At 44.9% G+C, this 27,829-nt stretch overlaps 1 protein-coding gene across 6 annotated transcripts in view; it reads right to left on the minus strand.

Moving 5' to 3' along the window:
- cadm3 (cell adhesion molecule 3) overlaps positions 1 to 27,829 on the minus strand; it is a 119,814-nt gene that overhangs the window by 73,908 nt on the left and 18,077 nt on the right. For all 6 annotated transcript variants that reach the window (XM_071206244.1, XM_034104639.2, XM_071206246.1 and 3 more), the window contains exon 3: positions 1,855 to 2,004. In XM_071206244.1, the coding sequence (XP_071062345.1) occupies positions 1,855 to 2,004 (150 nt within the window). The remainder of the gene's footprint in view (positions 1 to 1,854; positions 2,005 to 27,829) is intronic.

Consider the following 27,829-nt stretch of genomic DNA (forward strand, 5'->3'; position numbering starts at 1 on the left):
TGTACTTTACATGAGTATCTCCATATGTATGCTACTTTGTACTTCTACCCATGTTTCAGAGGTAAATTATGTACTTTTACTACATTAATTTAATACCTTAATATTAACTTAATCAGCACTTAAATAAGGGTGCGTTCACACCTGCCTTGTATAGTCCAGTTGAATCGAACCCTGGTGCATTTAGCCGCTTGGTTCGGTTCATTTGGGTCAGTGTGAACGCAGTCCGAGACCTCTGAAGTGAACTAAACAACCGGACTCTGGTCCGCTAAAATAGGTGGTCTCGGAGCGCTTGCTTGCGAACTCTGGAGCGGTTCATTGCTGGTGTGAACGCAGTCCGCACCAAAACATAGGAAGCGCAGTATTTACGTGTCACAAGAACGCAGATATCTTCAAAATCTTCAGCGAAAGAGTCTTTCAAGACATCCGCGGTTGTTAAATTAAAGAGTGAAGCAGAATGAAGTGTTGAACAGTGTCGTGTAAAGTAAACATTCTCCGTCAGCTACATAAAAGTAAGAACACCTGTCGTCGGTGAAACTCCCTCCTCTGCAGAACGTCTCTCATAAGCAGGAAAAGAACACCGACAGGCTGATCAGGAGCCCGACGTGAAGCGGAGGGATCTAGATCGGCATGAAGGTGTTCTTTTCCCCATAATGACCGCGCTGCTGCACATTATCCCGCTTATTACATGGCCACATTCTCAACAAAGTAACGACATGACTCACAATATTAATTGAAATGCTTTTGTGGATTTAGAAAATTATTTTATTGATTTAAAAAATAGTTGTATGTATTTAAATTGACATGCATCCGCTAAGAAAAGTAGTCCGTTGTTACCGTTTGAACTAACGTAGCAACAGCAGGAACTGCTTCGATAGCGTTTTTGAGGAGCTTTTTGATTACAGATTTGAAAATCGTTGCTTGCTTTAAAAGTAGCACAATTCATGATGTCAAACCTTGGGAAGTATCTAGATATCCCTGCCCTGATGCCAAAGTAACTGCACACTGAATATGTGTCGCCGTCTGTCCTATGTCTGGACCGCTGCGTAACAAGGAGGGTTTCTGCCCGTTACTTCTCCGCTGTTTTCGAACGGACTTCTTTGTGCAGATGTGAGCGTCCTTAACAACGGTCAATAAATCCTTGACAGCGGTCTGTCTGTTCTGGATTAAAAACGTGTCACGTGTTTTGAATTGACCAATCAGAATCGAGTATTCAACAAAGCCATGTAATAATGTTTTTTAATGGACGTTGTTTGATTATATAATCATGTCTGTTGATCTCCAGACTAACAGCAGCATGAGAATAACCTGCCGAAAGTGCCGATGCTCCATGGCGGAGGCTCCGCTAGAAATAGCCGGGATTTGCGTGTGTACCCCCTTAATGTCTGACCAATGGTTGAACAGCATTTCCGTGCACATGACTTGTGTTTAAAGTGTATAGTCCCTTTGAGTGTTTGCCAGTGTGAACGCAAACCGAACCTTCTGAAAAATGAAACAATGTAACAAACGGTGGTCTGGTGCGCACCAGAGAGCGGACTATTAGGTGTGAACACACCCTTGACTCTAGTCACACCTGGACTATTCCTACTGTCTGGTATTACAACGTTTACTTGATTTGATTATAATTTTGGTTCAAATACAAACACTTTACTTTGATAACAAATTGATGAATTACTTGATTTGCGTTCCTTCCGTAGCTAGGTCCCTCCATCTGTTTCTTCGAATTAACCTTTCCTTATTTTGGACACATTAACATTAGATATCCTTCTGTGTGGCGCCAGACAGCAGGATAAATACTTTAGGGATAAAACCTGCAAAGTAGAAGTGCTGAGTACTTGTTCGTCCTCTGCCTCTTACCTCTCTTCTCTCCGAAGTACAGGGTCTGCTGAGCGGTGTTGGACCACTGCAGAGAGGAGTTATCGCTCTCGGCCACTCGGCAGGTCAGTGTCACCGTCCCCCCCACGGACACCGTTTCATCAGAGGTCACCGGCTGCATGGGGTCGTCGTCTAGGGAACAGGAGAGAAAAAGGAAAAAGAGAGGGGAGGGGGGGGATCATGAGACAAGAGCGATAGATGCGCAACAGTCAGAGACGCTTATATTGAAAAACAAGCAAAAAATGTAGCACACACACACCAACACACAAATCAGATAAACCCACCAAAACGCATTACTCGCCCCTCTCTCCCCCTCTGTCTCTCTATCTCCCCCGCCCATCGCTTTCTCTGCTTGTCAGTTTATCTATATATCTCTATCTGTCTTTCTGAGAGCGAAGAATCAAAGCGCGTACACACACACACACACACACACACACACACACACACACACACACACACACACGGACATGCTGTCAGAAGGGACAAAAAAAAGCAGACAAATGGCAGTGTGGTGGTATGTCTGCGAGGCCAGTGTATGAGCGATGAGTCAGGGGCAGCCTTGGCTCCGAGAGACTTCAGGACCTGAGAGACCGGCAGGATGAAGAGATGGCTCTCCACAGGTCAAAGCAACAACAAGAGCACTGTCTCATACCTCTTGAGGCTTCGTCTTATGTCAATATCCGTGTCAGTATCTAACACCGTGCGTACGTATCGGCTGCGACAGAGCGAGCTCAAACGGGACAGGCATTATGGAAATGAGCGGGTCAGAGGCAAAGAGAAAGAGAATACAAATGACCCGGCACAATGGAGCGGTTCTAAAAGGCTGGAGCCGAACTGGGAACACCGAAAACCACCAAACAGTGAACTGGGTGTGTTTTAATTGGCTCAAATGATGGTATTAACAGCACTCGCTTGATAACGGGTGATAGTGCAGGCGACATCTGCGCTTTTGATGCAGCGAGGGTGGGGGGTGGGTGTGTCTACAGAAGGTCCAGCTGTGATAGCCACGGTTCGCCACTGGTTTCGAGGGCAATGCTTTACCCTTCATGCCGACTTGTCGCTCAACCAAATCTAGCAAAACTAAATGATGGCATAATTGACGAACGCCAAAGGAAGGAACATCTCGTAAGAAAACATACACCAAAGTGATGCCTTCCAACTGAAAATATGGCGTGCATAAAGAGTTTAATTAGAACCAAATTGTCAAGTGGGAGACAGGTTTATATTCGGCGTGAAGCGTTCACATCCTTGCACCGGCGGTGGAATTGATTTTTTTTTTTTCAGCAGGAAGAACATCTGCTTAAGTTCGCTTCGGCGGAACTCCCATCGAGACATGAAAGAAGGGGGAACACATGAGGAGAGGAGGAGAGCAGACTAACTGCATGTAGCATCTAAAACACACAGAACATGAGCTGAAAGCAGCAGGAAGCAACTTGGAGTCTGTTTTGTAATGTTAAAGTTTTATAGCCGTTCCAGAAAACACAAGTTATTCGAAAAGAGAAAGGGGATGCCTCGAGCTCAGGGTGTCAAACTCAATTTAATCGCGGGCCACATCAGCATTATCGTTGCACTCAAAGGGCCGGTTGTAACTTTAAGACTATATAAAAATACATATATAAATATATATATAAAATAATGTATTATATTACGTTATTGCCTCTGCATTGGATTATTATCGGATAGGGTAATAACTTAATAATTTTAAAAAATGCACATTTAGAAGAAAAAAAGTCAAATTTGAGATGCATTGTGGGACATGTAGTTTATGGGCAACGTGCTTCTGTAAATCATCACGTAACCGTATAATAAACATATAATATTCTTTGCAAGCTCTTGTGGGGCCGCAGAAAATGAAGTCACGGGCCGGATTTGGCCCCCGGGCCTTGAGTTTGACACCCCTGCTCTCGCTGAGAGGATATCGAGCTCTTAAAGGTAACGTTGCAACCCGCCTGTAGGGTTCAAACGGCACGCGGAGACTTCAGGAGCACTTTGTGTCAGAGTGAGTCTCTCTGTGGTGTCTTACTGCAGCCCTGACCTTGTGGTTAGTTTATCTAAGCGCCATGATGGGTGAGCGCTGGATGTGTGGTCAAGTGCAGCCCGGATTAGTGTCTCCTTTAATAGCATCTCAAGCTAATTCTTGCGGCTGATCGCAAGAGCTCCCGTTCTTGGCATGAAGTCGTTGGCTACATTGGCTGAGCATCAATCCTCCAGCCAGCCGCAATCAGGGAAGACAAGTTCGACCGACTCATCGTATCTTTGCCCGCTGAAGGAAGCTGGCATTTCTCAACAAGAACGACCTGTGTTCGGCTCGGAGAGACATGTTAGTAGAACTTCAGCGGTCGATTACTTGGGAATGTCAGTAGGTATCTACCGTTTAAAAGGGACTCGTTTCCAGAACTTGTTCCACCACATATACTATTCACACACAGCTAAATATAAGTACTGCATTCAAACTGTTACCAGTGGACTTATGCAGATGCAGATTTCCCATGGCCACCGCGTGCTCAACTCAATGAACTGCACGACTTTAACCTGTTCATTGTCTCCTTACAAAACATTTACTCCACAATGCATAGCGCCGCTTAAAGTATTCTCCATCTGCTTTACATTTGCATAATGTTCACACCGCCAGAAATTAAATAGCCTCTCGTGGGCTCAACTACAAGCTCGCTTAAGCTCACCCGTGTGATAAATAATGACCCATCCGTAGGCCCAGAAGACTGAAGAGGATAAACTCCACAAATGCTGAGGCAAAAATGATTATTTCGTTGTTTCAATGTCTTTTATTTTCCTTTCAAATTATTGATCTGGGGCGCTGAGGGCCTGAAGGTTAGACACGAGGGAAGGCGCCTCGCAGATTGGAGATTCGATCCACGGACTGGCAGTAAAAAGGTGGAGTACTTGAAGCTTCTTTATTACCTCTGTTGGAGTTCCTTTAAGCAAGGCATTTGATTTCCAGCAGTGGAGCCCGTGGCTACCAGAGCAGACTGTGCACGTGGAGGCTTACAATAAGTCTCTATATCAAGTCATGCAAGCTGATAAATGGAGGCTAATGTCAGTGTTACTATACAACGTTGAAATGATGATTAAAGGGACAATGCATCTGATATGTAAAGCTCCATTCATGCATACAAATCAATTGAAGTTGTACAGTATATGGCAGCATCCTTGTTTTTATTATTTTATTATGAATGTTTTATATGAATTCACTATCAGCATTTTTCGGCACAATAATCAACAATTTACGTTTTCCTATTGTTCAGATGTTTTAGAATACATTTTCTAGTTCATAGTTCATCTAAAACTATATAATTTTCCTTGTAAAGAAAACACGTTATTCCTGCTTCTCTTCAAAATGTTTATGAACATAACAGTCCATTCCAAACTAGGGATGCCAGCGATTATTCGATTATTCGAATATTCGTTACAGTCTCCATAATCGAATATTATTTTTAAAAATCGATTTTATTTATATATATTTTTATTATTATTTATGTTTTTTTTTTTTTTTTTCTGGCTTAGTTTCAACCAAAAGATAGACTAATGCTAATAATAGTAATATATTAATAATTGTAAATGGCCATTGGTCACACCACCAGTTTGTTTTACTGTAAACTTGGAGGAGGGGGTCGGTCGAATAATCGATTATTATTCGCCAGGGCTGCCGAATAATCGATGTTGATCATGGTCAGTTTCTGGCAACCCTATTCCAAACATGTTGTAATTCTACAAAGCGTTGGCAACGCTAACCCATTATGGTCATGCCAATAAAGCTGTAATGCCGCTTTCGGCCGAATGGCATCAGATATATTTGGTTTGATTCCGTGTGAGGAGAGTCAACAAGACTTTTCGACTGCATTAGAATAATATAGAAATGTTTAAGCGATATTTCAAATGGACTCGATCGTTCATGTTATGGCCAGAAGGGTGGGGTTCGCAGTCGGGTGCATTCAGAGGGGCGCCAGAGACATTAGGCCTTTTGAAATAAGACAAATATTTCTGTGGCTGTCAAATGTCATAACAAATCCTAACAAACACTACGGAGTCAGAAGCATGTTACCCAGAAGCCTCAGAAACAGATACAGCTGTTTGTTTACCTTTAAAGCAAAAAAGAGTTGAAAGTTAAAAGGGGAAATTAAGTCCAGCCGGACTTTAGACAGTTAAGTAAGGCTGAACACCCGAGCCGCGAGAAATGAAAGGAGAGACCTATCTATCCTTAGCAGACGTTAAGTTAAACACCGTGGCTCGCTCTTCGTTTTTCTCGCCTCTCCTCCACTCCCCCCCTCAAGCTGTAAGCTCACAGGAGACATGGGTATTTAAAGAAACACAATTTACACTTCTCCGAGCCGGCAACAAGGTGAGAGAACGCAGAGGTAGAAAGGCTGCCTGGGATATCAAGTCAAGGGAGGGGGGGAGAGAGAGAGAGAGAGAGATGGATAAGGGTGTGTAGAGGAGGGTGTGTGATAAACTATGGAGAGAGAGAGTGTGTGCGTGAGTGTGTGTGTGTGTGTGTGTGTGTGTGTGTGTGTGTGTGTGTGTGTGTGTGTGTGTGTGTGTGTGTGTGTGTGTGTGTGTGTGTGTGTGTGTGTGTGTGTGTGTGTGTGTGTGTGTGTGTGTGTGTGTGTGTGTGTGTGTGTGTGTGTGTGTGTGTGTGTGTGTGTGTGTGTGTGTGTGTGTGTGTGTGTGTGTGTGTGTGTGTGTGTGTGTGTGTGTGAATAACAGGTAGGTAGGGGAGAGAGGAATCGAGTAAGACTTCAGAGGAAGTGTGAAGACCTCGAGGGCCCTCATTTTTTCTTAAAAGGAAAAGGGGGAAATGAAGAAGTAGTTTCAACACTTTATTGAAATAGGCGTGTTTGCTTTCTCTCTGAGAGCGAGAGGTGATGTTTGATACCCATCTCATGTCAGGTGGGTTATATATAGAGCTGCAGTCGGGCGTGTAATGGCATATCACACATGGAAGCAGGGGGCGAACAATCAGCATGTTCAAAGAGTTCATTCACTTTCACAGAGGAAGACATCTTAGCTCAACTCTGGGTTGTGTCTCTTGCTTGTATGTTATTTACATGAAAAAGAGATGCAATTGGAAAAATGATTGCCACAGAAAAATGTAACAGGATGTGAAATGGAAAATGGAATAATTAGAATGCTTGGCATGTTGTGTGTTTTCGGTTGTTTGATGTGTTCAGCTGTTGACTTACTGAAATGATGAAGCGATCCGATTGACTGTTTTTCTTTTTCTGTCTTAATGTTATTTTACTTTTTGTGAGATGTTGAGCGACTACATTTCATCTCACACTGTTGTGTCCTTATGTGTGTCTCCCGCCTGCACTAAATACATATTAAAAACAACATAAATGTAATTAAATATGAAGCTTTAGGCGGGACTACGTGCTGAAAATACGACTCAGTTCATACATTTCTGAAGCTATAGGTTTTGTTCAGTCACATCGCGGTAAGTGGTTCCCATTTAATTGTTTCCGGCGGTTCAAGTATATTGTTTTTGTCCCTTTTAGACCAAATGATTGATGGAGAAAATTAACAGCCTATTAATCAATATCGGAATAATTGTTATTTGCAGCCTGGCTATGTGCATACTTCGTCTCCCTGGTACCTCAAGGGTTCACATACTCACTATTAAAGGTGGGGTAGGTCATTTTGGAGAAACCGGCTCGAGTGCGCTAGAATTAGAAAATACACAGCCGGAAGAAATCTGCCACTTCCTCACAGAGCCCCTCCTCCAACACACACGGACACACACATGACCAATGAGGGCACGAGGTAAGTTTGTGCCCAGATGGAAGGCTGACAGGCAGGTAGGCCATCCAGTTATTTTAGCCGGCCGAGGCAGATGATTGGTCGTGCTTTTTACAGCGCCACGGCTTCCACAGATGAAATTTTTTAATGGATTTGTTGTCAGAGCACTTCAGATATTCATTGCTATCGGATGTTAAGAGCATTCCATGGAATATAACAACAAGTGTATCTCGAGCCGGTTTCTCAAACTGACCTACCCCACCTTTAAGATGAGTCATGCACAGAACATATATTTGATAAGCTTTATAAGAAGGTTTTACAGGTATAAAATCACAATTGAGAAAATATGTGTGGAATGAAAAGAGTCGTAATTGACCATGATTGCAGTGACAGGTCTCTTGGATAATGGTGGTCGGCGGGGGATTTCATTTGTTAAACCACGGTTTCCTATGGCGGCAAATTGGCAGCAAGGCTGACCTGCTGCTCCGTGTGTACAGACCTCTACGTTATGGGAGACCTTTGATTATTATAATGACGGTTACCAGGTTGGGAGCCTGCCTTTACAGAGACCAACATCGAGTGTTCTTGAACTGAATCTGAAGGAACCGCACAGTAGTGTGAAGGTGAAATAACATTTTGTATTATTGTTCAAAGGATGTATCGGCTTTCTTTGTCATATGTAGAAACACAAACGTGTATTTTGGCAATGATAATCTTCTTGCCTTTGACTTATAGTCTAGCAGGAAGGGCCCTCAGAATTTGAGATACCCCTACAACAATGATTTTTCTTATCTTTAGGGTCTCCCATTAATGAAATTGATTTTTGTCAAATTTTATTTGGGGAGAAAAAAGGTTTTTTTGGTTGTTCTTTAGAACTACCCCAATCCCTGAAAAAGAGCCACATTAGACCCGAATGGGAAAGGTGACAAAAAAAAACATAACTTGAGAATGACCATTATTTTCCTCTTCAGATCTGCTGAGGTATGAACCAGGTGGCTGTCCTACATCACCAAATAGTCAGACAATTATTTAACTAAAGCTTTAGTTTAGGCGGAAATTGTACTTTTTGGTGATAGGAACACAGGACTCACTTTTCTCTCATTTATCAGAAAAACAGAAATCCCAAAAAAATATACCATTACTGAATTGTCGAGGGTGCTACTGAACACTAACCAGTAGTTGTTTGGAAATATCTGGTACAGTTCTTTTGCAAATGAGATTTCTTTAGACATAGGCCTACCTCTTCTCTGAGGCCCCGGCCACACGAGGACGAAAACGACTAAACGCATAGGATTAACGCAAACGCAATTGCAAACAAGCTTCCGTCCACACGCAATAGTTATCCGGATAGTGTCTGTCCACACGAGACCGCTCCGTTTAGCTCCAACTGCTGGAGAAGCTGCAGTACATGCAGGAGCCTGTACGTGGCGCTGTAACTTCCTCCACAAAAGCAGCGAAGAAGCATGGTTGTCATGGTTGCCCTTCTGTTTATTCTCCGCGGTGGGGGCCGAGGGAACCGGGCAGAGTTTTTCGCCAGTCAACGTGTATTAAAGTTTAAATCTTCCGGACAAAATTATAAAAGTGCCGGTCAAAGGTCTTCTTTGTTATTTATTGAGCTTTAAAACAAATGAATAACGACTCTATATAATACAATGATAAAATACACGGAGCCTCTCTTTTTCCTCCCTCTCTTCAGACAGCGTCAGTGTCTGTCTCATGCAGCAGCCGATCCAGTAATGAGTGACCCGGCCGACAGTAAAAATAAACATATTTATAACTAGTGTAGGTAGTTTGAGAGGTGTCTCCGTCCTGTCAGATTAGACTTCACTCACGTTTATGTCCACATCGAGAGAAAGATAAATAATCTGAATTCAGGGTGCAGTTTACTTTGACGCGGGGGTGAGCAGCAGAGGTGGGGAGAGGCGGGGCTATTGCCTCATCATTATCAGAAAATGATCGTATAGGGCGTACACACGGAGCCGTTGGACCCCCCAGAGCGCTGCGTAAGCCGTTCTATCCACCTTGGGACCCGTTATCGTTTCCGCAGTTGTTTAGTGCCGTATTCGGTTGTCCTCGTGTGGCTGAACGGTCTATATCAGTGTTTCTCAAACTTTTTCATACCAAGGACACTTAACCAATAAAAAAACACTCGCGGACCACCTAACTCCACAAATATCCCAAAACACATCGTTTTTCTAGAACAGATTATAAATCGCCTGAAAATGGTACAAACAAGTGGCAACATGTGTGATGAAGGTGTTGCCCTGAGCTTTATCATGCAATAGAAAGTGAAACTTAAGCTCACTCCATTGCGGAGATATTCCCGCGAGAGTGCGGAAAACTTAAATGTATTTATGTATTTCAAATGTGAAATGTTACCAATATACTCACGGACCACAAGGGGGCGCACACGGACCACACTTTGAGAAGCACTGGTCTATATGACACTAAACAGTAACGGAAACGACCGTTTTCATCCTCGTGTGGCCGGTGCCTGAGACAGTCAAATTCCGAATGGGGGAGAAGTGGCACAATAGCCTATAAGTTAAGAATGCTCACTCTGAAGGTCATTATACTTGGAGAGGGAAACACCAGGTGGCTGAACCACATCACCAAATAGTCAGAATAAGAGCAACCCCATAGAATAAAGTGTATTAGTTCTAAATTGCAAATGAGGTTCGATTATGTGTAAATGAGGTCTATTGACCTAAATTTCAGAAAGAAGACGAGCCAGAATAAAGTTGGCTTGAAAGGTGCAACACAGAATTGGGTGATTGTATACTGCTTTGCAAATAGTTAAACCGGGAGGACAGAAGCTGCAGCTGAGAGGAAGACAGGTGTCAGCTAAACCAGGTCTTAGACACAGACAGCGATCTGCGCGCATCGCTCTCTGCTGGACGGCAAGTCTGTTCCCCAACAACCTAACCTTTCCTTTAAAGCCACTTCCCTGACAGAACAAACCGCGGAACACTAGGGAACCACCTTGGCCATTTCCATGTTCACCTCGTCTCTTCCTTCCTCCTCCATCTGTCTCCCTCCATCTTTCCCCCCTCCTCCACCTCCTCTCCATCTGCCCCCTGATGTCCTCCTCCACCTCCTCTCGTCCTCCCTCACCTCTTCGCCCTTCTGTCGATCCTCCTCCTTCCCCTCCTCTTCCTCCCCCTCCTCCTTCCCCTCCTCCTTCCCCTCCTCCCCTATCCCTGATAATCTCGTTTACTTCCAGCATCCTTAATTCCTTCTTTCCCTCCTTTTTTTGTGTTTTCCCAGGGAAGCTTTACAGTGTTGCCGCTAATTACCGCCGACTAATGAACTTTATTTACTGTAATACGTGTGTGTGTGTGTGTGTGTGTGTGTGTGTGTGTGTGTGTGTGTGTGTGTGTGTGTGTGGTGTGTGTGTGTGTGTGTGGTGTGTGTGTGTGTGTGTGTGTGTGTGTGTGTGTGTGTGGTGTGTGTGTGTGTGTGTGTGTGTGTGTGTGTGTGTGTGTGTGTCTGTTTGTTTGTTTGTTTGTGTGTGTGTTTGTTTGTGTGTGTTTGATTGTACTTGTTTTGCAGGGAGATCTTTATCCGTTGTGTGGGACGAAAGTATCTGTGTGATTTATGAGATGGTATTTATCTGCAGAGGCTGTGCGCATCTGTGTGTGTGTGTGTGTGTGTGTGTGTGTGTGTGTGTGTGTGTGTGTGTGTGTGTGTGTGTGTGTGTGTGTGTGTGTGTGTGGTGTGTGTGTGTGTGTGTGTGTGTGTGTGTGTGTGTGTGTGTGTGTGTGTGTGTGTGTGTGTGTGTGTGTGTGTGTGTGTGTGTGTGCGTGTGCTATGGGGTGTGACAGACAGAGCCATGTGTCACGGTGCCGCTGGCGATGCTCTGCACATTTGATGGGAAACTCAGCCAACAGTGTGCAGTGTGATATGGCATGGCATGATACAGGCCATTACACACACACACAGGCATCCACTGCCGCGCACTGCAAGCATGCTGACACGCCCCCCCCCCAATCCCTTGAATCGTGCACTCACACACACTCACACACACACACAGACACACACACACACAGACACACACACTCACACACACACACACACACACAGACACACACACACTCATAAAACATACAGACAGGAAGACATACAGCAAGGACAAACAAAAACACTTACAGAAAGACATAAATAGGTAAAATTGTGCTTAAAAATACATTAGACACAGTTGGACGCATGCAACATGCAAACACACTATGCATAGGGAATGCATTCAGAAAAACACACACACGCACATACGCACACACACACACACACACATACACACCCACACACACTGACCTACGCAGAGAAACCTCCCCCACACCATCACACCATCCATCTATGCCCAGCTGTCCCCGACCACTACCCATCCCCCTGGGTGTGTGTTTGAGCGTGTGTGTGTGTGTGTGTGTGTGTGTGTGTGTGTGTGTGTGTGTGTGTGTGTGTGTGTGTGCCCTTCTGCCCACCTCTACCCTCTGCAAGCTTCCCACTCCTTTTGTAAATCCCTCTCTCAACTCCTTACCCCCTTGTACGTGAACAAATATGCAAATCCATGCCAGATATTTGAGGATTGCAGAGTGAATGAAAAATCCAAAACATCTGCAATATACAGCAACAAGTCTTGTTTTGTATAAGCAGCCCCGTCGCCCCCGGCCCCCCCCCACCCCGTCCCCCCGCCCATCTCCTTTTTTCGGAGAAACAACCCCTTCTCGGCTGATATGCGGAGCGAGAGGCTTTGTTTTCCACCTGATTCTTCGTCTTTGTTCAGCCTTTCATAGAGGAGCGGTTATTGCGTTTCTGGTGAACTGTAGCCGTCGTATGGGAGCGCTGACAAATTACTTTTAATGTCTGAGGGGTGTGGGTGGGTGATGAAGTGTAGGGGGGGGGGGTTGTGCAGGGTATTTAGGATTTAAGCACCCCTGCCTGCTGTCTTAGCACAAACAAACTCCTTAGCCCTTAGTTTTCTGGGAGCCCAAAACAGCCCCCCCCTCACCCACCCGTCTCCCATCAAGTACCCCCTCCAACTTACTCCGGTAGCACCCACCCTGCCTCTGCTGCCTGTCAAACATGGTTAGCTCAGAGCTCAGACAATCCCACTCCTTCGTCCTCATCCTCCACCAGCTAGACCCCCCACACACACACACCCACACACACACACACACACACACACACCCACACACCCACACACACACACTACTCCTATCACAGACCAGCAGTGTGTCTGCAGCAGCAGTGAGGCGCCAAGCGGCCGCCCCACCCTGCTACTGGAACAGCGCTGTGAGAAGAGAAAAGAGAGCACAAGGGGTGAGAGAAGGGGGGAGAAGGAGAGGGCTCGGAGAAAAGGGCAGCAGCATCACTGCTGACAAAAGAAAAAGAATAATGATTTGCCAGGAAGAGAAAGAGAGAGAGAGAGATGGGGATAAACACAGGGGGAAAAGCGGAGAGAAAGAGAATGAAAAAGAAGGAAGGAGGGAGTGAGAGGTGAGCGAAGGACGAGGCCGAAATAAGCATATATAGATAGATGAGAGCAATGAGGAGAGATGACAGGGTGACTTAGAAAAGGGGGGAGAAAGAGTGAAAGAGCATGATAAAACAATGAGAGCGAGATGGAGGGAAGTAGAGCAGAGTGGAAAGTAGAAGAAAAGACAGAGGGGTGAAAGATTAAAAAATATAGAATACAATGATTGGGGAGAGAGAGAGAGAGAGAGAGAGAGCCACAGAGACAGAGAGAGACACAGAGAGAGAGAGAGAGAGAGAGAGCCACAGATAGAGAGAGAGAGAGAGAGAGAGACACAGAGAGAGAGAGAGAGAGAGAGAGAGAGAGCCACAGAGAGAGAGAGAGAGAGAGAGAGTTGCCCCTTTCACACCAACGCGTTTTCTGGAGCCTGAAAAGCGCCAGGTTTTCCTGTTCACACCGCAGCACCGCCGGCTCTTAGCTCCGGAATCCGGTTCACTTCCAGCTCCAAAAAATTGTCGGTCCAGAGGCAAGAGCTTTGGAGCTAAGAGGCGACGTCGCTTACGTCTCTCTTACGTCGAGGCGTGCAGGAAACTAAACCCACCTCCCATGGGTCGACTGTTATGCCTGCCTACAAGCAGTAGTGCCTATAAACACACTTTATAAAGTCAGGCAGCACTAACCAGGCTTCGTGTGATTCTGTTTATTTGTGCCTTACTTTGACCATCCGTTCGCTGTTATCGATCATTGTGGAGAGAGGCAGACGTGTTGTTTTGTATTATTGCAGCTATCGGATGCAAGTAGTCAGTTTAGCTTCGGTTTCTATGGTAACATCACCCGTTTTATACCAGAGAAACTTTCATAACAGCGTTGTGATGCCAAACACATTCACTTAGGCTAAGGGAACTGGGGATATGCATCAGCTGCTTGTGTGAGTCGGACAGTGGATACTTTAGAGCGGCCGCTGCAGTGCGAGCTAACCGGGAGCTAACGGGAGAATACACTCCCGTGGAAGAGCAGCCAGCACTGCAGCGGTCGGTAAATGCCGCAGAAACACATTAAGGTTGGAGAAGTCGTTATTTAATTTAATCTGGCTTTGCGTGATTAACAGCAACACGATCATCGACCCGACGCAGTTCCCCGTTGTTGTTGTGAGCGCCGTAACGCCGTCGGGGAGCAAATCAGCGATGTAAACGGTGGCGTCATGACGCAGCAGCGGCAGCACCAGTCGGGCTCTGGGCGGTGTGAACAGAGCGGGAGCAGAAAAGGGAAACCGGAGCTGAACCAGAAAAGCTCCCGCTCGGAGCTAGAAAGGGAAAAGCGCTGGTGTGAAAGCCGCAACAGAGAGCGAGGTCCAGATTAACCCAATAAGCATGGTGAAAAAAGTGATCGGTCCGTGCTATCCTTTATTCCTTCTCTCCATACTGAGACGATCTCTACAGCAACTTGGATGATGGGGGATCAGAGGTATCATCATCAGTCTTAAAGAGGACATAACATGCTCATGTTCAGGTTCATATCGGTATGTAGTGTCTCTACATGTCTCCGTGCTTTAATGTTCAAAAAGCTCTTTATTTTTCTCATACTGCCTGCACCTCTTTTCACCCTCTGTCTGAAACCAGAGCCCAGTCTGCTCTGATTGGTTAGCTGGCCAGCTCTGTTGTGATTGGTCAACAGCTTAGAGATCTCCCGCCCCTTAGCACGTACAATGTGTTGGAGCGCTAGACAATGCAGCGAGAGTTTTACATAGTGATGTCACTATGTTGCAGAAGTAAACCAAAGGAGTCCAACGGAGTGTATGGTAGAGAAACGGGATTTTAGCCTCTGCAGACCATTTACATGCACTCAAACCGATTCAACACACTGCAGGAAAGGGAAAACTCAGAAAAAGCACAATAGGGCCCCATCTGGTGTAAAGCATCAACCATTTGACTTTCTCAAACCAATGGAGTAACTAAGGTTTGTGGTTCTTTGCACCATATTCCGTGTTCACTTGCTGACGGAGGGACACTTCCTGTCGGGGACTGGATCAAACCCAAACATCCTTAAATTCCTTTGACTTGTTTTGGCACCATTAAAGGTACAATATCAAATTGCCCAGTAACCTAGAAAGTACTTTCACATCGGGCGATTTTGCGCATCATGTTTTGTTATGATTAACATGAATTCTTTCTCACTGCATGAATCTGAATTTGTTTATCACTTCCGGCAATTGTTACTTAGTGTGGTTTAATATAATTGAGTCCTCCTCCTGTATGCAGGCGCTAGGCTCAGAAATTCTCTGTTGACCATCTGTTCCTTCTTTTTGTTTTATTTTCTTTATAAAATGTCATCAACTACAGCACAGAATTTCTTCTTCAACATGTCAAAGTGATGAGCTTGGTTGAACCACTCTAGTGGCGCGTTTCCACTTGGCCTAGTTTTGGCCCGGGGCTACTTTTTCACTTTTTTTCTGGCCCGACTAAATCGTGGTTCTAGGGCCAGGAACAACCAGGCTGAGTATGCTAAACTAGAGAGAGAATCGCTGGCCAGGGGGCTAAAACTACAACAAGATGAACATATTTGACCGTGATTTAATTGTAGTACACGTTTCAAAATGATGCCGAAGTAACAACATACTGATACCGGTTAGTAAAAACCATGAATGAATGCTTTGACAAGTCCGCAGACAGACGGCAGGCGAAAAACCTTTTAGAATGCGTGTTTTCTAAATGTAGCTTGGCTAAGCTAACGCAGTATATGCTCCGGCCGTCCACACTCACAGCAACGGCCTATACAGACATAAATAAACCAGCGACTGTATTCGCCATGACACAGGCAGTCTGTGGTTTGTACTTGTTTAACTTCTGTCTAGTTTCTGAACAGATATGAGGAGCTGTGAGCTCTGAGGGCTAACAGCTAACGGCTGTGTTGTTTTTCTGGGGCGCTCATTGAAGATGACGTCACGGCTCCGCCTACACTGCGTTACTATAGTAACTACCCCAGTTCCTAAACTGTAATGGAAGCGCAGCATTAAAGTGAGCCGGGCCTAATAAGGCCTAACCAAACCGAGCGAGGCCGAGCGAGGCCTGCAGGGGAAACGCGCCATAAGCGTTTGTTGGGGGGAGTTTGGTAGCTATAGCGATAATATCTAGCACGACAGGCAGTGACAATGCTAATATATCATATTCCAATTACTTCCAATAGAATCTCCTTTTACTATTTCTATTCTATTTTATTTGTATTAACTTGCACTATTTTAACTATTGTATTGTGTTGCCCTGTTGGAGGAGCCTGACATTTCCATTGATACATCTACACTGTAGCGATGTACACATGACAATAAAAGCCTCGAATCTTGAAAAAGTGTGCACTATTTGCAGAGAGGCACTTCCTTGGTCTTCTTTTGACGCAGCGGACCAAGAAAGGGAGAATCGTGATAAACCGTTGGCATTGAATGTCACCTCGATGTCTGCAGATTCATCCATCAGAGCTCTTGTCTGGTAATACAGTTGTTCGGCATTATTATCTGACGCTGTGTGTGCACAGAGGTTTGTGGCTGGACCAAGCAGTGAAGCACGTGGGGAGGAAGGAGGTATCGCGTCAGGGCTCGTATCGACGAGAGGAACGATTACAGTGACAACTAATTGCATCACACATAGAAAGATGTGAGACTTAAAGAAATACGTTCGTGTCTGATTTGTTGTGCAGAAGCTTGTCTTTAATTCTGATACTGCGCATATTTTATTTTCAGAGAAAATTGTCAGTTTCTTTGCACTTTTTGTATATTTCTTTCTTTCTTTTTTATATTTGTTCCAATGGTATAACTATTTTTTGGGGTAAAATTGTTAAATATTTGTTCCTTTTTTAGTTATTTCCTCCGATAGTTTGTATGTATGCACCATATACAACAAAGCAAAGTTCCTGCTGTAAAACACATTTTGATTCTGATTCTGAAACGCACGAGTCCAGGATAATTAGCTCTATAATCATCTGTTGGTAAAGTTTGGATTGTAAAGCCCTTTGGAAATACGCTTCTTTAAAAATGAAACGATTGGACACACAGAGACGTTTTGGATTTCAAGAGAGGAGCAGCAGTTTGCATGCACAGTGCCAAGAACCACAGATACGAGAAATCATCATTTAAAGAAAAAAGATAACCATACTGTATCCGTCCATCTGTACACACACACCACCCACACCACACACACACACACACACACACAACACACACACACACACACACACACACAAGAAGAAGATAAAGAGAATGACATCTTTAATGTCTTGGCAAATGCACTGACTGCCCCTGCCAATAGACCACTTAAATAAATGAGTAGTCAATTAGTAGTCTGCCCTTTTTGACTGAGATCACTCGGCGCTCTAAGGCAGGGGTGGCAAACTCGAGGCCCGGGGGCCACATCCGGCTTGATGACTTCATTTTCTGTGGCACCACAAGAGCTTGCAAAGATTATTATATGTTTATTATACGGTTACATGATGATTTACAGAAGCACGTTGCCCATAAACTACATGTCCCACAATGCATCTCAAATTAGACTTTTTTCTCAGAATTTGACTCTTTTTTAAAATGTTACTTTTTTTTTTAATGTCACTTCTGTTTTTAGATTTTGACTTCTTTTCCAGATTTTCTTTTTAAATCATTTTGTGACATTCTCACTGAAGAGACTTGCAATTATTCACCACAGACTTCTGCTTTCAGACGTAGTTAATTATGAAGTTATTACCCTATCAGATAATAATCCAATGCAGAGGCAATGATGTGATATAATTACTTATATTATGAATTATCATTATTTTATATGTATATATATATAAGTTATAACCGGCCCTTTGAGTGCAGCCATAATGCTGATGTGGCCCGCGATTAAATTGAGTTTGACACCCCTGCTCTAAGGGACTCAAAGCCTGCACTCCTCCCCCTTTAGCTCCCCCCCTCTCCTCCCCCATCTGTCTCTGTACAGACAACTCCCATCTTTCAAAACAGCAATAACAAGCAGGCCGGAAAAACTTTCTGATCTGTTCTGAGAGATACAGAACACACACACACACACACACACACACACACACACACACACACACACACACACACACACACACTATAGCATCAGCATGAAATGGAGACGCACACACAGGGTGATAATGTAATATCATTGTTTGTCTTTCAGTGGAATCATATCCTGATGATGTTAATCTTCCTCCAAATGCAGTTATCTAGATTAATGACTTTGAACAAACTGTGATTAAAAAATTAAACCTAACAAAATGAGTTATGTGTATGAAGCGTTGTGAATGCACACGTCGCAGAAAGTTTTTTGAGTTTGCCATTTGTCATCGTATACATATGACACATGCCAGAGCAGCCCGATCCATTTTTGGTTTGTGGCAATTAGTTCTGATTATGTATTATCTAAATGCTGCAGAATTATTTTATTTGTGTATGCTTTTATAACATGTCTGTGCCCCTTTGCACAACACACACTAACGCATCTCACTAATGCCCTTGTGGCTGAACGTGAGCAGATCCCCGGAGCAACGCAACAGTTTCATTTGTAAAGAAAACACGTACAAGAAGACATGGTTTCTGAATAATAGGTTTTTTTTCAATTGTCCACATAGTTTTTTTTGTACACAGTAGGCATTCAAATATATACTGTGATATTGTTTTTAACCAAGTATGCCAGCTTAAGCAGCCTTAAGCAGCTTATCTGCCAGCACACACACAAGGGACGACATACTGTACCACTGTACACATGAACAGACACACACAAGATGCACTCACCGCCTGTGTAGCATGGCCATATACAAGTAAACACACATGCACTTACACAAAGAAGCAAGGAAAGTCACCACTGCACACACACACACACACACACACACACACACACACACACACACACACACACACACACACACACACACACACACACACACACACACGGTTGTAAAACCTTTCCATTACAGCAGAGACGTATACGCCAGGCACAAGAAGGAGAGGGCTCTCGATGCCCGGAGAAGTGCTCCCTTGACCAAAAGCAATGGTATTTTTCCATTGGATTTATGAATATTGCAGAAAAGGATCTCTATGGCGAACAAACATATTTATTTATTAACACCAGTTTTATGATGCGATCAACAAGAAGTAAAACAGCTGCTGTTAGGCTATAAAGAAACGCTATCAAGGCCACATGACGTTTTACACTGATGCTAAGCTAAAGGTGGCTAATGTTCAGCGTGATGACGTTTAGTAGTCTCTGATATGACAAAAGTTGTTGGCAACCACCGTTTTAAAGGCCGCTACACACCAACCTGAGACCAAAGAGCGCGTACCGAAGGCGTCCCGACTTTTACGTCCGTTACGCCTCCCGCCTACGAACACACCGCAAAGACTTCAGTCAACGAGTGGCAATAACTGTCCTTACTAGCAGGCAGCGGTAGTGTGTATTCGTCATTCAAAAGAGGCAACAACCAATCAGAGTGATTTCTTTGGCCGACTTTCTTTGGCCGACTCAACATGTTGAATCGGCCGCGGGAGGTGTGAAAATGTGCCGTAAAGCAACGACGGTGCGGGACACACCAACCTGAGTAGGGCGCCGCGAATGCTTGACGGCCTCTGACTCCCAAAATCGGGTATGTGTGTCAGGGCCTTAGGTCACGTAAAAGCATGAGACATTCACTGTTGGGGTATTTTCTGACGTATATTATATGTGCGTGAACATTTCATTCAGTTTGTAACCTAATGTAAGATTGAGATCACCTTCGTTCACCCTGAGGGGAAATTCAGTTTGGGCCCGAAACACACACACAAATGCACAAACAGGACCTATAGACATGCACTAATGAAAAGGTGGCAGAGCGAAAGCGAAAGGTGTCGGGGTTCGGGGCTTGCTCAAGGGCACCTCTTTAGCGACCAGTCCACACACAGTATTTTGGTCTGATCGGGACTTGAACCAGTGACCCTTCGGTTCCCAAGCCAGTCCCTACAGACTCAGCCACTCCCTCAGGTATCAAACCTAAAACTGGTATAACAAAAAACGTTGACTTTGAGACAAGAAGGGAAACCGGAACTAATTTCCGGGGTTTTGGGACTCGTTCCTGCACCCCTCGATGGCCCCAAAGCTTCAGCAAATGAGGAGAGAGAGAGAGCGATGGAACAAGAGACAAAGGGTCGGCCACTGAGCCCGGGGTGACGAGGGAAGATATGCTTCAAATTAAATCATTTGGAACAAAAGAGGATTGTTGCCAAGCAACCCAGCAAGAACAGGGTTACCAGGGCAACGGAAATGACCCGAAGCTTGACCTAAGAAATCGAGTCGGTCTTGTCGTCGATTGGCACACACACACACCATACACACACACACACACACACACACACCCACAACACACCTTCCACCTCTCGCTCCTTAGTGCTTTCAAGTGCCATCAAACAACCAGACAAGGTGTGTTCTGTAAATGCAGAACACAAGCGAAATGTCAAGCTGTGTCACGAGCAAAAACAAAAGAAAACGGCTTTCAGTCAAGAAGGTTTTTTTAAATGAGAGTTGAGGAGGTGAGATGACTAATGGAGGACATTTGCCAAAATCAACAGCCAGCGAAGCACAACACATTAGCTTTCCAATGGCCAGCTTGTAAAATAAATAAACAGAGCTGTATTTTTCAGAAGCGTTGACAGCTTTGACGGTGAACAAACAATCTCCTGAAATGATGGATGGATCCCAGAGTGTCCTCTTCGAAGAGAAAGGATGAGCAATCGTCATCGTGGAGACATTAGAGGTCTCACTGATACTTGATGGGTAAACCCGAGACTCTCAACGTACTGTTTGACGACTGGGTTTTTTTGTACATTCTTCAAACAAGTTCTCCCATCGCTTTAAGTTTGCGACACCGTGAGCGCCTTTGAAGACAGACTGTATGAACGTGTGCGCCGTTATCCCCATTTGTACGATTCATCACCTCGATACTACAGAGACGCGCGTGAAGACAGAGCGATCAGGTGGTGTGAAGCAGCGGGTAAGAGCAGGCTTTCTGCTCCACCTTTGAGAGGGATCCTTCGCAGAACACTTCTGTGTAGACGTGGTCGGACAACACGTAGTGCGAGGGAGATTATCTTTAACGGCCGCTATTTAAACGCAGATGGCGAGAACACCTCTGTGCTGTCGGTGCAGATTTGATCAGAAATCCATTCATATTATTGAATCGAATCTGTCCTTGTCTTCATGTTGGTTTCCCCGCATGATTAAAAGCCCGGCTGATAGTCGCAAACTGTGATCTGTGCCGGAGCTACTGAAGTCCGTCTCTTTCGTGTGAACTCTCCTGCCGGGCTGCTTCCACTTGAAATCACGAAGAAAGGCGTTCTTCTCCTTCTCATCGTGTAAGTGCTGCTGCGGTACATGAGACTGGATGTTCTGCTGGGTGTTTTTGTTTTAGGCAGACCTCCTTCCTTTCTTCTCCTCTCTGACTGCTCGGCAACACGACATGAAAGGACGAAAAGTGTTTTTGAAAGTGTGTGTGTTTGACGGAAAGGAGTGTGTACGAGAGTGTGTGTAGGTTTGGGCATCTCGTTGGAAATAGCACAGAGACACAAGGCAGGGTTTAGAGAAGACCACAGTTTGAAGTGTGTGTGTGTGTGTGTGTGTGTGTGTGTGTGTGTGTGTGTGTGTGTGTGTGTGTGTGTGTGTGTGTGTGTGTGTGTGTGTGTGTGTGGTGTGTGTGTGTGTGTGTGTGTGTGTGTGTGTGTGTGTGTGTGTGTGTGTGTGTGTGTGTGTGTGTGTGTGTGTGTGTGTGTGTGTTGGTGGGGGGGGGTGTGTGTGGGGGGGGGGGTGTGTCTGGGTGCCTTTCCCATTACTGGAAGTGCGTGTTTGGAAGTGTATTGGAATTATCTCTTCATTGTATCAAGGCTGTTTTCACCACTTTAACAATATGTGTGTGTCCGCCAGTGTGTGTGTGTGTGTGTGTGTGTGTGTGTGTGTGTGTGTGTGTGTGTGTGTGTGTGTGTGTGTGTGTGTGTGTGTGTGTGTGTGTGTGTGTGTGTGTGTGTGTGTGTGTGGTGTGTGTGTGTGTGTGTGTGTGTGTGTGTGTGTGTGTGTGTGTGTGTGTGTGTGTGTGTGTGTGTGTGTGTGTGTGTGTGTGTGTGTGTGTGTGTGTGTGTGTGTGTGTGTCTTCCCCCCCATCCCATCATGTCTGCAGGAATGCGTGTATGTCTTGTAACGACGGCTGGCCTCTAACGAACGCAGCCTTACAAACGGCCCCCACGGTTTGTCACTCCCAATCAAGACAATGGAGATCAATGGAAGAGCAAAAGCGAGGGAAAGGACGATGAAGAAGAGGACGATGAGGAAGAGGTGGAGGGGGTTCGCTGCTTCCAACAATAGAAGTGCAGACACAGACAGTGAAACAATAGGCGCTGGATAGTGTCGGTTTTTTCCGCGTGCACACTGAGTGGCGTGGCGGCTCCAGACATTGTTAGTGCGCCCCACGTGGACTAATTGACGAATTAGGGTCACTCCACATGGTCCTAACTGTCATGGCCGCCAACATGGCAGAACTGGCGCGGCCCTGTGACCATCTGGTGACCCAGTTGCCATGAGAGATAAGGGCGCGGCATATTATGATGGCGGCAGATGTGACCGAAATGTAGAGATTCTAGCAAATAATGATAAGAACACCCGCTCGTGTTCACGCTGGGTAATTAATTGTTTTAGATTATAGTGAAATAATGCCGTTTATCATTTTGCTAGAGATCTCCTGAAAGCTCCATCTACGACCCACGGAGTCTAAGGATTTCAGAAATGCAAGCACAGGGGCGTACACGGCACTCTCAACACACCTACACACACTATGAATACGCTGAGTGGAATGCGCACCAGCGATACAGTAAATATAGTTAATAGGCGGAGAAAGAATGAACTCCCGTAGGTCAATCCAAAGGAAAGACGCCACTTATGTAACCCATGATTTATCTATTGTGCTTTCAGAAGAAAGAAACACCCGAAAAGACTGAATGTGACTTACGTCCGTTAAATCAAATTATTCAGAAAAACTATACATTTCGTCAGTAATCCGCGCCAGGGTGCAAAACCCTCTAAAACATCACTTACAGTATTGCAGACCGTTACAGAACACTTAACGTCATGTTCCCAATCATAGAACTGGAGCTCCCGGATCAGTTCCTCTGATCCGATGCTGGGATATATCGGGCCCTTAAATGGAGAAATTATACCGCCAACACGAAACAGGAAGAAATAACGCTCAATAATAACATTTTGTCGCAGGTATTCAAAGATTGTTTTTCCGCAGCAGTGTACAGGGAGGAGCCATCAGCCGGGCAGCAGCATGACTATCAGATATCTGGCGTACAAAAGGCACACGGCAGCCAGATCTATCACCCGGCCCCTAATGTGTGCTATAAATTCATATCATAAAAGGTGTATATCGAGCAGGTAAACACCAAACCCCCTCCACGATGTCTTCTTGCATGCAAGCGAGCGAGGATGCATGATGGATGGAAAGGAGGTGGCTGGACAGATGTGTGTGTGTGCACTGTACCATCAATGTCATTTGAAAAACATCATGTCACCCAATCTAAAACCGTCTGGAGAAACAGTCAGAATAAATAAATCAGTGTACGATGGGGTTTAAAGAAGTTTCCGGAACATGTTCCTTCTTGTTTCCCCCGAGTGGGTTTTCAAAGCGTCTCTCCTTTACGTCGGTTGTTATCCTTTGGAGTAGATATACCGAAACATTACGTTTATTCTCCACAGCTCCCATGTTTTGGAACACGACCGGATGAATGTCGATCTCGTTAAATACATTCCCTGATTCAGTGTTTTAATGGCGCGGGTGGAGAGCATTGGCGATGGGTTTTTAAGTCTTATTTTTGTGACTGCCAAGGCCAGAATGAGTCACTTGAACACTTATCACATCCTTCAGTCGTGCACGCTCTGTCATGTTTTCACACTACTTTACATTCGTCTCTAATAAGCTACTCATTAGTACACAGTATATCCAGAACACACAGACTGGCTTGTAAGGTTTCAAAGTCTGTGAGCTTATTGTTTTGTGTGTATTCTGGTGGCCTTGCAGTTTATTTTTGACGTTTCACTTGTCCTCTCGTCTCAGGTGTCTTCACTTCCTGTGGTGGTGCGTCGCCTGCCAGCTTGATAGTGATCTCCTGTTCTGGATTGTTTGCACCTGTGCCTCATTAACGGTTGTGTATATGTCGCCCTGTTCTCCTGTTGCCTTTCGTCGGTTCGTCTTGTCTCAACACTAAGTCCATGTCTGTACTTCCTCGTGTAACTTTGAGCAACCTAGTTGAACCTAGTGAACTTTTGAGTGTCCTAGTTGATCCTAAATACCGTTTTACTTTGAGAAGTCTTTTGTATATGAAAAGATAGTTTTGAAGTCAAGAACGAATCGTGCGTCTGAGTTCTTGTGAGTCCTTCGAGGTAACTGCACCAATAGGTTGGAACAAGGTGTCCTAATTAAGTTGACTTGGATTAATGAAATGAAAGTACTTTGCTTGTGATCTGACGGCCCTATCAACAGCCTGTGGCAGGGCACTTACCGAGAGAAGGGATTGTGTCGCTTTCCTAGAAGTCGATAGACGGCATGAGTTGACTGTGCCGGGGTTTACTCGTTGTACATTCCCTAATGCTGTTCCAAGGCTTTGCAAAGATTACTTTTCACACCATTTCACAGCAATCACGATGTGAGCGAAAGGATCGTCTTTTCTCCCTCGCTCTAGTATCCATCAATGCAGATAGTCCTTGGTCCAGTGTTGAGATATCTATTGGTGAGATTGCTGTTGCCACATCAGTTCAACAACAGCATTCGATGGTTTTGTGTTGATGGTTCAAAAGAAAAGAAATCAATGTTAAATTCTTTGGAATAAAATAGTTCCTTTGAAAAGGCTTCTCGGCGCACTCGGTGGATTCCCAGCGCGGTGGAGACATTATTCGACAAAGGCTTTTAAATGTTTTTCTTCAATGCTACCACCGCCAACATTCCATTCATCTCGATTGCAAAGACTGACTTTTCCAAACCTTATGATAATAATAATCTGCACGATTTGTGACCGCCGGTGCGTGTCAGAAAATGTAGTTTGTCAATTTGGGCGACGTGACCCTTTTCTCACGGTGGTATCGACGCAGAAGTGCAATGGAAGCAATGCCTATTTATTTATTAACTCGCTGGAGTGTTCACATGTGTACTATAGTTTGTAGACGGGATGGAGCACGGCGTACTTGAACAAAAGATGTCGAGTGCGTCGTTTTGTGTCACGATGGATCCCTCGTCTCTTATCTGCAAACCAAATCTACTTTCAGACACAAATAAATAACCTGAACCTGAAGTGCGTGCGAAGGGATCCGGCACAGACTGTAAGCACTTGAGCCTCTGCACAGCAGCGCATTACTATGATATACTTATACTCCATTCATACTCTCAGTCATGACGCTGAATCTTATTTAATGTCACACGCCACATTCGCCCGGAGTGGATCCGACAGCTCGAGAGGAAAGGACTGAAGTCATCCTTCTCTCCCTGCCTCTCTCTCCCTTTGTATCTCTCTATCTTTGCTGTGATCGCCCCCTCCCCCATCTACCGCCCTCTCTTCCCCTGCAGTCGGCGAATTCCCTCGGGTTCGACAGCGGGAGACTATTACACTCACAGACAGATTCGCTCTCCTCCAATTTCTCTCTGTCCTCGTCTTCCCAGCTCGCCTCCTCCTTTCCTCTCAAGCCCTTATATCCTCTCTTATTTATTCTCTCAATCAGCCTGAATGTGTGCATCTGTGCCTTGTTTTAGTCGATGCGGGCACAGGTCTTCCACCCGCTCCCTCCTTCTCCCTCCTTCCCTTTCTCCTTCTCCTTTTCTTCAGTCAATATAATTGGCATCGCAGGAGCGCTCCCTGCAGAGTATGCTAAAACAGCCAGCACAGAAACAGAGAAAGAGGCAGGAAGGGATAAAGGCGAGGAGACGAAGAGAAAGTAAAAGGGGAGGACGGGAAAGCAGAGAGCTGTGAAGAGGGAACCAGAGAGGGACTTAACGTGATGAGAGGGGAGCGGATGTAAATATATATAAACAGAACAGAGAAAGACAAATAGAAACGTTGAAAAGCGAAAGGTTGAAAAAGTAGAAAATTAGAAAACGCAAAGCAAAGATGTGGAAGACAAAGAAGAGGAAAGAAGGCCGCAGATAGAAAGACAGGAACCTTTAGAGAGGAGAAAGGAGGACACGGCAGAAGCAGATGCAGGACGATAAGACAAAGGGCGACGCCGAGGAGACGGGAAAGTAGCAATCAGAAACCAAGGAAACCACTGCGCTACTCAAGATCCAGCCATGTATCTCCGTCTGACCGCCGGACACATACCAAACCACATTAGAGTGCAACACAGCCTCCTCTCTCCTCTCTCCTCTCTCCTCTCTCCTCTCCTCTCCTCTCTCCCTCTCCTCTCTCTCCTCTCTCCTCTGCAGGTTTCAGAAAGAATCATTTAACATTTTATAAGGAGATGTTATAGGCAATCCTTTAAAAGAGAATGTCTAATCAGTCGAAAGCACACATTCCTCATTGTATTCAGCAATCTCGTGAGACATCCCATTTCTCCGAATGAAACATGATGTCAGGAGCAGGAAGTGTTCCTGGCCAAGTGCACATTGATCAAACCTCAAGTGCAAGAAACAAGCGGCAACGAGCCAATGAGCCGAGCGTCCAGCTGACTCGTGAACCCATTCACTCCGGTCAGAGGAGAGCAACATTACAGTACCAACGTTATCCACAGATTACAACACGTGCCTCGGGGTTAACGAGTCCCTCTCTAACGAGCTAATGAATCTCCTGCTGCCACTCCGAGGGGTTGCAGAAATGAAATGCGCACGAAATGTGACACAAGCAGGGCTGAAACTCAACATTGTGTTCATTATTATTAAGACAGCAGTTCGTTTTTTTGATTAATGAAACACGTGTTGCAAATTAAATGAAGACACATGGCAATTAAACACACAAGGTGGAGGCTCAGGGTACTTACTTTCTGTTTGGCTCGCTCGGAAGAACGATAACATCGCGGGGGAATAGCTGGCGACTGCGGCTGCAAGAATGTGGTCGTCTTTCAACCGGAGGTTTGTGGGTTAGATCTAGGGCTGCTCAATTAATCGTGTTTTAATCGCAATTACGATGTTGGCTCGCAACGATTGTGAAAACAACGTAATCAAAATAAAACGATTTCTTTTTTTTTTTTTTTTTTTTTTCTTTTTTTTCCAGTTGAATTCTACTTAAAGTTCAACTGTTGAAAACATACTGTTCACATGTTTCTTTGAAATAAATGAATGTTTTCAAAGTAAATGGATAATCGTTTTTAATAATCTTGATATCAATTATTGACCCAAATAATCGAGATTATGATTTCTGCCATAATCAGCTTCCCAACCCATATGCAGTCAACATGTCGATGTCTCCTTGGGCAAAATGCTTGCTCCCTTTGTGTAGGAATCTTAGCTCCCCAAGTGGTACTGCTCGGGATGAATGAGGTGTGAATTGGTGAAAGAATGACTCTCAGTATGAAAAGCGCTGTATGCGTACAGTGACTGAGCTTTGTGCTCACGTTGCTTCGAACAAAAGCATCAAAGTCAATCTGCAGATAAAAGATGGTCAATCAAAGGAAGCCAATCACGAAGCATGGGGACACAGGAATATGCTTGTTGGGGGATACTACTCACATGTTGTAAAGTCAATCTAACAAA

This window comes from Pseudochaenichthys georgianus, chromosome 17 (genome assembly GCF_902827115.2).
Source record: "Pseudochaenichthys georgianus chromosome 17, fPseGeo1.2, whole genome shotgun sequence".
Classification (NCBI taxonomy): Eukaryota; Metazoa; Chordata; class Actinopteri; order Perciformes; family Channichthyidae; genus Pseudochaenichthys; species Pseudochaenichthys georgianus.